Source organism: Ochotona curzoniae, unplaced genomic scaffold (assembly GCF_017591425.1).
Source record: "Ochotona curzoniae isolate NIBS_2020 unplaced genomic scaffold, NIBS_Ocur_1.0 contig_2754, whole genome shotgun sequence".
Taxonomy (NCBI): domain Eukaryota; kingdom Metazoa; phylum Chordata; class Mammalia; order Lagomorpha; family Ochotonidae; genus Ochotona; species Ochotona curzoniae.
The window spans coordinates 19271914-19282544 of NW_024465582.1; the positions used below are offsets into that span (position 1 = coordinate 19271914).

General features: G+C 43.2%; 1 protein-coding gene across 1 annotated transcript in view; it reads left to right on the forward strand.

The window, feature by feature from the left end:
• CARD6 (caspase recruitment domain family member 6) overlaps positions 1-8328 on the forward strand; it is a 39475-nt gene extending 31147 nt beyond the window's left edge. The window contains exons 4-5 of the mRNA XM_040977490.1: positions 1618-2206; positions 5473-8328. Of these exons, the coding sequence (XP_040833424.1) occupies positions 1618-2206; positions 5473-7724 (2841 nt within the window). The 3' untranslated portion in view covers positions 7725-8328. The remainder of the gene's footprint in view (positions 1-1617; positions 2207-5472) is intronic.
• Positions 8329-10631: the final 2303 nt, after the last annotated feature.

Here is a 10631-nt window from a genome sequence, read left to right on the forward strand (position 1 = left end):
AAGCAGTGTCTTTCACTTAGCATAGCTGTCTTGAAAATGTAGGGAAAAGCATGGACCTGATGCAGTAGCGTAGTGGCTAAAGTCCTTGCCTTGCACATGTTGGGATCTCATATAGGCGACAGTTCTAATCCTGGCAGCCCGGCTTCCCATCCAGCTCTCTTGTGGCCTGGGAATGCAGTGGAGGATGGCCCAAAACCTTGGGATCCTGTACCCGTGTGGGAGACCTGGAAGAAGCTCCTGGCTCCTGGCTTAGGATCGGCTTGTCTCTGGCTGTTGCGGCTGCTTGGGGAATGGATTGGTGGAAGGAAGATCTCTGTCTCTCCTCCTCTTTGTATATCTGACTTTACAATAGAAATAATAATAATAATAAATGAAATCTTTAAAAGAAAGAAAAAATGTAAGGAAAAACAATTGTTAGTATACATAAATGGTGGATCAGTAACTTCATTTTCCCTGAAATAATGTTACTAGAACCCCAGTTTTCTGAAATAATTAACATGTAAATGCTGTCTCTTTTCAAAATTATTTTTTTTACTATGTTTTGAATTTTTATAAAATATTTATTTATTTATTTATTTTGGGGGAAAGATAGATTTACATAAAGGAGAGACAGAAAGATCTTCCAGCCAGGGGAGGATTGGCCAATCAAGCCATCATGCCATGCCTCTTGAATTTTTAAGAAAAGATTGATTTATACATATGAAAGCTACAGTGACAGAAAGAGGGAGAGACCAGAGGTCTCCCACTCAATCCCCAGAGACTCCCAACAGCTGGGACTGCTCCTGGCTGGAACCAGCGCCTTGGAACTCCATCTGGTTTCCCCTGAGGGTGGTAGCAGCCATCCTCCACTGCTCTCCTGGTGTGTTAGCAGGGAATTGGATCAGGAATGGAGCAGCTAGGACTTGAACCAGCACCAATATAAAAGGCCAGCATTGGGATTGGTGGACTAATATGATGTATCAAAACACCAAGCCCTATGTTTTGATTTTAGCTGGCAACTAGTAATAGTAATTGTACGTATTTGTGGGGTGCAATATACTGTGTATGTGGCCGTGTGAATCATTCAGTCTACTGGTATATTCATAACCTTAAATATGTATCTTTTTTGTATTGGAAACATCCACACCCTCTCTAGTTATTTTGAAATGTAGAAAATGCTATTTCTTCAGTGTTTCGAAGATAGTCAATGGTAGATAAGGGAACAGTTTTTCGAAAATGTATATTTAGCAGTTCTGTAAATTGCCAAAATAGGTAGGCGTGGTTCCTTTTCTAGGCACTGAGAAAATATTCCGGATTATTTTAAGGGAAGCTAGAGTTGGATAATTCAGAAAAAGCAGTGAACATTAGTCATAAACACTGTTCATAAGGTTGAATTATTTTGTTTTACTCTGTGAAACTATTGGAAAGGCTCAGGCTTCAGAGCAAAGTGGTGATATAGTCTGATTTTTTCCACCCTCTGAGAAAGAAGAAAGTTCTGACAATTAACTTGTTTGTGTGCAAATATTGTGGGAATGGAATCTATTTCTTCCTTCCAGTGGAAAACAAAGAAGAGGGGTGATATTTTTGAGATCTTGAAACTCAAGTTATTTTAACACTTTCATTTTGTTGGTTGAAAAGCAATGCCAATTACCATTCTTTTTCTTTCCAGAAAGTTTAACATGTGATGATAATGCAGCTTGTCCATCTCTGTGGGTCAGCCAGAATCCAGAGGATGAGGCCTTTGCCCCTGGAAAGGAGCAGCCTGGGAATCCTGAGACCACAAGGTCTTTCCAAGAAAAGAAACTCTTAAATTTGGAAACCTCTGGGCTTTTCAGAAACCAGAAAACTACATGTAAGGAACCAGTCTTGCGCTCCAGGGAGAATAAGAAAGAACACAACACAGTGAAAGTCTCATTGCCAAAATCAGTTGAGAAAGTTGGACATCAGGTTCCAGCAAGGATTACCTACTTAAGGGATGGAGAGAGATATGAGGAGCCCGATGATTCTTTATATTTAGGAGAAGAGGACTATCAGGAAATTACTGGAATGCCTGAAGATGCAGAACCCGCTGTGACAGAGAGAAGTTTGGATGACCCAGGGCACATGGCACATGACAGCGAGGGCGACTCTGAAGATTCTGAAGCCGCAGAATTTTTTGGTGGAGAGCAGAGCTGTGAAGACTCAGAAACCAGCATTTGCTTGGAGGAGGAAGAGAAAAGTCTGGAAGGTAGGGTTGCGACGTATGTGTAGTTAGGTGGGTAGCAGCGTGAAGAGGCACTCAGAACTTAGGCAGTTGTTTTCCAGAGAATTCCAGGATTCCTTAGGGATACCAAACTCTGTAGAATGCTAAACATTACCTCGTCTTTGCATCGCGTCTATGCATGTTGTTCCTCCACATATTTTATTATTTCTTTCTTTATTTTAAAATATTTATTTATTTTCTTAAAAGATTTATTTGTTTTTATTGCAAAGTCAGAAATATAGAGAGGAGGAGAGACAGAAAGAACTTGTCTGATGATTCACTCCCGAAGCAGCCGCAACGGCCAGTGCTGTGCCAATCTGAAGCCAGGAACCAGGAATTTCCTCCAGGTTTCCCATGCAGGTTCTGGATCCCAAGGCTTTGGGCTGTCCTTGACTGCTTTCCCAGGCTACAAGCAGGGAGCTGGATGGGAAGCAGGGCGGTTGGGACTAGAACTGGTTCCTGTATGGGTTCCCGGTGGGTGCAAGGTGAGAACTTTAGTCACTAGGCTACTGTGCAGGGCCCAAAAGATTTATTTATTTTTATTGTAAAGTTAGATATACAGAGAGGAGGAGAGACAGAGAAGCTCTTTCGTCTGTTGATTCACTCCCAAGAGGCAGCAATGGTCAGAGTTGCACCGATCCAAAGTCAGGAGCCAGCAGCCTCTTTCTGGTCTCCCATGTGGGTGCAGGGTCCCAAGGCTTTGGTCCATCCTTCACTGCTTTCCCAGGCCACTAGCAGGGAACTGGATGGGAAGTGGGGCCCCTGGGATTTGAACCAGTACCCGTATAGGATCCTGGACCATGCAAGGTAAGGACTTCAGCCACTAGGTTCCTGAGTCGGGTATCTTCCATATACTTTAAATCACCTCTAGGATATTTTTTAACACCTTATACAATGTAAATAGTTGTTAGATTTTATTGCTTAGGGAATAATAACAATACAAGTATCTGTACGTGTTCAGTACAGATGTAAATTGCTTTTCAAATATTTTTGATCTGTGGTTGGTCGCATCTGAGAATGTGAAACCTATGACTACGAGGGGATGACTGTTTCAGCAAAAATAAATATTGATTGTGGGCTCATAGGCTTCTGTCATGACCTGCCATCTAACCCTTCACCTTGGGTGTTACCTTCCATTGTCCCGATTACACCATGTTACTCATTTTAGTGTCTATGTGAGCAGAGGCATGGACAACATAGATATGACCATTGAAGAGGAAGTACTTAGTAGACATGTTTAAGGTGAATGGTTTAAGATTCCCAAAGCTTGTTGCTTGGCTTGATCTAGACCTTAGTGTCTTTTTTATTTTTAAATGCTTATTTTATTTATGTAGAAGGCAGAATGACAGAGAGAAACGGAGAAACATTCATCTGCTCCTTGACTTTCCAATTGGCTCAATAGCGAGGGCTGAGCCAGACTGGAGTCAGACCAACTGAGCTCGTCTTCCACCTCGCCAGCAGGGGCCCTCACACTTGGGCTCCTTCTGCTGCTTTCCCTCTGCCTTAGTAGGGAACAGGATGGGGTGTTGGGCATCCAGACCTCTAACTGGTTCTCTGATGCAAGATACTGGAATCACAAGTCGTGAATTAGCCTGCAAGTGACAGAGTGCCACACCCCATATCATCTTTATAAAAAAATTATTTCAGTAGAGTATGTTTTTCCTTCTTAAGTTTTTTATTTACTTATTTAAGTTGAAATGCAGAGAGAGAGAGATCAGGTGGTATTTCATATTCTGGTTCACTGCTCAAATGTCTTCAATAGCCAGGGCTGTCTGAGGCTGACTGTGGGAGCTTAGAATTCCATCCACGTCTCCTTTAGGGGCAGTTGGGACCGAAGTGTTTGAGCTATCATCTGCTTCCTTCTAAGGTGTGCAAAAGGCTGGGCTGAAAGCAGAGTAGCCAGAATTCAAAGCAGCCTCTTCAATAGGGAATGTAGGCATCCTAAGTGATGTTAACTGCTGTGTCAAACACTTGTCCATCAACATGGTATCTTGAGTCTGAATATTTCTTCCTTTTTTAAAAGTCTTATTTATTTTTCTATTTCAAAAGACAGAATCACACACACACACACACACACACACACACACACACACACACACACACACAGAGAGATCTTTGTCTGTTAATTTGTTTCCCAGATGTCTGCAACAGCCAGAATGAGGCTGGCACAAAGGAGCCAGGAGCTTTTTTTCCAGGTGTCTCATGTGGGTTCAAGGATCTGAAGACTTGGGCCATCCTCTGCTGCCTTCCCAGATGTATCAGCAGGCAGTTGGATCAAAAGTAGAGTGGCTGGGACTCAAACCAGTGCCACAAGAAATAGCTCTGCCCACTATACTACAGCACTGACCCCCCCCCCCGAGTATTTTTATGCAAATTCAAACCATGAGAAATGCTTCATTTGGAAAGAGTTTGCTGGGGCTCTTATAACAACAGGCCACAGAGTGGATGACTTCAATACCAAATAATAGAAATTAATTAACCTAAAGTCTGAGGTCCAGGCTCTGGCAGGATGGTTTCTCTAGCCAGCTGAGCAGTTGTGACAGCCCCAAATGAAAGATTGCTCTATGGTGAAATAAAAGAATATAACAAGAATGCCATTATATTTCAAAATAATTAAAAAAATAAAACCACATTTCGTCTGTCTGAATTACAGGGAGAGGAAAGTGAAAGAGATCTTCTAACTACTGGTTCACTCCCTAACTTGCTGCAACAGACACAACTGGGTCAGGCCAAATCAGGAGCCCAGGACTTGATTTACGTCTCTTACAAGTGTGGCAGGGACCCAAGCACTTTGGCCATCTTCTGCAACTTTCCCAGACACGTTAGAATGGAGCTGGACTGGAAGTACAGTAGCTGGAACTCAAATCAGTGCTCATTTGTATTGCTGGTATGACACGTGGTAGCTTAACTTGCTACATCATGATGTGGACCCTTAGTGTGATAGCATTTATGAAAAAATAAAACAGCGTCCAGTAAGCAAAGCTGTGTTTCTGCATATCCTTGCATACTTATGTGTTTGCATAGAGAAAGAATGGGAAACAATATGCAGCACTGTATTTATGCTCTGTTAGAAGCCTACAAGAAATGGCAAAGTGGGTAAAAGGGGACGGACTTTCACTTTCTTTGCATTGTTTCATCTCTCTCTCTCTTTTTTTTTTTAGTGAAAATAACAATTATTTCTGTCTTAAAAGTCAGTGGAGGAAGAATTAGACTCTGAACATGGTATTCACTGAGTATCTTCTCTCCTACAGAAAGAAAAAGGGTATTTAAAGATGTCCTGTCACATTTGAACATGGATAGAAGCAGAAAACTTCTGCCAGAGTCTGTCCACCAGTTCTCCTTAGATCGAGGAAACAGGTGGAACCCCAAGACTGCAGGAGACTTAGCTTGGGATTTCTTGATGAAGGTTCAAGCCCTGGATGTGACAGCCAGAGATTTAGTCCTCAGGCATACGCTTGTAGATGAAGAAAACCAAGAGGAATCACCAACTGGAGTGCACAAGTTGGAAACGCCAGGCACCCAAGCCATCAATCCCCTGGATGTCATTTGTGCCTGCATGCTGTGTGCAGGCAACGCTTTGCAACGTGAAATCATGTCAAACATGTATCAGTGCCAGTTTGCTCTTCCCCTGCTGTTGCCAGATGTAGAAAACAACAGAAACATCTTAATGCTGGGGGCCATGAAGGACATTGTGAAGGGACGGTCGACACGGTCCTCAGGAAGCCCCATGCGGGACACTGAAACATCTCTGGCTGGCATGAAGATGCCTGTCATTTCCTTTGTGCGTCTGGGACACTGTAGCTTCTCAAAGTCCAGAATCCTCAACACACTGTTGAGCCCTGCCGAGCTGGAACCACAGAATGTATTTCTGCACCAGGATTTGGCTGTTTTGGTGCTTCCCCGGCAAATTTCTGATGGCCTGGTAGAAATAACGTGGTGCTTTTCGGATAACATCCATTTAATGGAAAACTCGAGTTTCTTGCAAAAGCCTGTGGCGATAGCCAACCTTCGTGGCGATTTAGAGAGCTTTTGGACACAGTTTAGTTTTCTGATGGAAATTTCCTCAGCTGTGTTTTTTTTCACTGACTGCTTGGGTGAGAAGGAAAGGAACCTGCTCATGTTTTTAGGAGAAACAGCCATGAAAAGGTGCTGCTACTTTGTTCTCAGTCCTCAGGCCAAGGAGACTGAAGAGGCTCAGATTTTCCAGAGGCTCCTCAAACTGAACCCATCACAGCTATTGTTTTGGGAAGGAGAGGAACATGCAGACAGGAGGGAGAACATGAAGGGTCTTCAAGCTGCCCTCCAGGAAGTGATGTCCTCGTCACTCAAGTGTGTGTCTGTGGAGGACATGGCTCCCCTGGCCAGGGAGTTGGGAATTCATGTAGACCAGGACTTTGAGAACGATCAAAGAAGTCAAGTTTCTTCTAATAAGCACATGGCTGGAATAGCTGAAGGTGATGGTCTGCAAAGCTTATCTGAGACCCAAGATAAGATGCCTCATAGAGAGCCTGGGGCTAGACATGAAATGAGTCAGAATGGTCAGAATTTTCACCACATCCCAGTATTCATGTCTCCTGGAGGGAACTCCCAAGCCTTACTAACCAGAACTGGAGATAACTCTAATCAAGTTTCCTTGAAAGTCCCCATGATTGTGGGCTCCCGCCTTGGATCGGAACAGAGTTCTAAATGGTTCTATTCTGTCTCCCTTCAGAATACAAGGGCCCATGCCCAACGTACAAGTTTGGGCACTCAATGCTTCCAACCCCAAATATTTCATTCAGAGGCAAGACTCATGAACTTTTCAAGAAGGGCTCAAGGAAATCCCTCTGATGGAATACTTGGGAGGCCACCCATTCCCATTTTGCCGTCAGTATGGGCCCTTCCTCAGAGAACACAAACAATGGGAGCTGGGGCATTGGTCTCCCAGGTGGGTCACTCTAATTCTCTGGGTTTCCAGCTGGCAGGAGCTGGCAGGAAGCCACAGCCTGGGCAAGCTTGTGCCCGAGGAACACAGCTGACTAAGGCAGCTGACACATATAGGAGAATAACCTCTGATATTAAAGAGCCTCATATCTTCCAACCAGCAGGAACAAAACCTCTTCCTCAGCAAAGTGCCCAGCTAACAATACAAAGGTGGCCTTCAAATCCTGCTCTTTCAACAGGATCCTATTCTATCACTGAGAACAAACTTTCACCCAGCTCTCAGTCCAAATCCCATCAGCCCATGCCATCCCAAGGAGTCCAGCTTTTCCAGTCTAAATCTTCTTCACCTGTGTTGTTCCAAACTACACAGGAAAACTCCTGTCAGCCCCAGCCCTCCCATGCTGGACCCGCTCTACCCAAAGTCACTCAGCACAAGCCACACCGGGCTCACCCCTCTCAAGATAAACCTCCCCAGCCCAGATTCAGACACAGTCAACCCAGCTCATCTCAGATTGGTTCTTCAAAGAGCAAAGCAAAGAGTCACTCAAGAGCAAGACCCAAGAGGGCTGGGAGGCATTAAAGTGCCTTAGTCTAGGGATTGTATAGGCCACTCCCAGCCCATAGCAACCACAAGAGAAGTTCCTGTCCTTGGCCTGACATGACAAAGCAGATGCAAGGCTCACCTGGATATCATTCATGATATCTGCATAACTGTTGTATCCACCACCAAGAGGAAAATACAAAAGTGATTCTGAGTAGAACTCAATAGTAACCAAAAGAACTGAATCCGCAGCCTTGAAAGCTGGTTAATGTATAACTTGAATCCAGGGCATGAGGACTGTGAGATGGCTCCATTTGAAGAAAACTGAAGTTGGGGTCTCTTGTTGAAGGGCTGCCATAAAGAGGGCTCCGGTTGTCTCACTGTTGTGAGACAAAGTGCCTTTGATGTTGGCTGCTCTGGAGGAGACCTGATCAAGTATCAGCCACTGGAAAGATAACCTGCTTTGGGGATGATGACATCAACTTGTGCTAATATGGAGGCAGTCTCAGTTGGCTTGGATAATAAAATTCTAACAACCAGTAAAATGAATTATTTTGCATTTACTTGAAGAATGACCCGCATTTGTTTCATATGTTGAATGTAACAGTTAAGAAAATATGGTTTATTAGAAAATGTTGTATATTAGTCTCACATTTTTAATTGTAAAACATATTGTATTTTTATTTTAGGGTTGTGATTTGGAATTGAACAGATTGAGAAATTTCCGAAGTTTGTAAAAAGAACTAGAATGCTTAACATGATATAAGACACACAAAATTTATCTCCTGAACACTTAAAAAAGATTTATTTTTATTTGAAAGGCAGATTTTTAGAGAAAGAGAAAGAGGGATGGTTCACTCCCCATTTGACTGCAATGGCCAGAGCGGAGCTGATCTGAAACCAGGAGTCAGGACATACTTCCTGACATCCCACATGGGTACAAGGGATCAAGTCCTTGGGCCATCCCCTGCTGCCTTCCTAGGCCATAAGCAGGGAGCTGGATGGGAAATGGAGCAGCCAGGAACCAACTGGTACTTAAATGGGATGCCAGTGCTTGCACTTGGAGGATTAGCCAGTTGAGCCAGTAAGTTCTGCTAGTTAGAAGCCTTAAGTAAAAAGAATGCATTAAATTAAAAATATTTAAGTGAGGCTTAATTAGCTGTTTTGGATGACACCACTGCCAAGTCCCTATTTTTCACAAAGATAAATTTCTCAGATATGGTAGAGGGTGGATAAAGTGGAGAGTGGGTCAGGAGGTTAGCGTGTGCGTGCTCTCTGAAAGGCCCACAGTCCCTATCCAGTGTCTGTGAAACGTCCTTGGTCCAAAGCAAAGATAAAATTTGACTACTGCCTGCCTTGGCTCTCTCTCCTTCCTCCCACAAATGGATTGCATGAAGGGATGGGGTAGGAGAGCAGGAATTGCTACTCAGTTAGTATTGCTTCAGCTATCCCAACAGAAGAGTACCTTGGGTACTGGGCACAGAGTGCCAGGCACAGCTTGAGAAAGGCAGGTGTAAGTGGGGATCAGTGAGTAGCAGTGAGTTTGGATGGAGAAGCCCGAGAGGGTGTTGTGGAAGGCCTGTGTAGGGACAGCCCAAGAACAGCAGAGGTGACCTCTAACATTTTATCAAATCAGAGCCATTTTCCTTCTTTATAAATTGAAAGCTTCAATTTTTTTGTGCCTGATAGAAATCGTGTTTTTTTATGCACTATTGTATGATACTTTGATTCATATATATGCTATGTGTTTTTCAAATCAGGAAGAATGCATCTGTCTCCTCAAACATTTATCTTTTTTTTTTTTTTGGTGATTGATGAAAACATTCAGAATCCTTTTTCCTAGCCTTTTTAAAATATAAATATACAGTTATAACTTGTGTGTTCACCAATTTTCTCTCTTACCCTCCTACTATTTCCAACCTCTGGCATCTACCATTCTGTTCTCTCAACTTTTATGAGATTAACTTTTTAGATTTCACAAATGAATGAGAGAATGTGGTATTTGTTCTTCTGTGCCTGATTTATTTCTGAGAGTCTGTTTCAAAGAGGGAAGGATGCTTTCATGCTCTTTCACTATCTATGTTAGCGTAAACAATCATTGGCAGAGATAGTTCATTTTATCTGAAGTTCCAGAATTGATTTGGGGTTGAGTGGACAGGAAAATTCCACTCATCAGGAAGCAACAGTAAACAGTGCAAAACCATAGTTTTGTTCAGGGAAGTATTATTTTTAATAGTAGCATGCTCTGCGTATTGCATCGGTTCCTGTGTATCATTAAACACTGTTCTTTGTTTACTGACACTACAGACTCAGTCACAGTGTACTGATCGCATTAGGAAAGACCAACCCTTAGGGTGTGGTAGGCACCAAGGCATTTCTTCACCCCCCTAGGATCTCTTACAGCATTAGCCAACTGTGTCATTTCGGAAATAACACATACTCTGGCCCTACATGGCTCTTACCGTCTCAGATTAGAATTTCCAGGGTCAGGCCCAGGGTGATGGCTCAGTGGTTAAATCCTTGCCTTGCATGATCCAGGGTCTCGTATGGGTGCTGGTTCATGTCCCAGGGGCTCCACTTCCCGTTAAGTTCCCTGTTGTGGCCTGGGAAAGCAGTCAAGGATGTCCAAGGCCTTGGGACTCTACACCCACGTGTGAGACCTGGAGGAGGTTCCTGGCTCCTGGCTTTGAATTGGCGCAGCTCCGGCTGTTGTGGCTACCTGGGGCATGAACTAGCAGGCGGAGGATCTTTCTGGATATCTGCCTTTCCAATAAAAATGAAGAAATAAAAAAAAAGTTCCAGGATCCTTAGGTAGCACTAAACATGCTGGCATTTTTTTAGCTTTATCTCACATTCCTTATTTTAGCCTAATTTGAAATTTTGTCTTTAGACCAATTAACTGCAAACTCATATTCATTTTTTTTTTGTTTTTTGAAATTTTTTTTC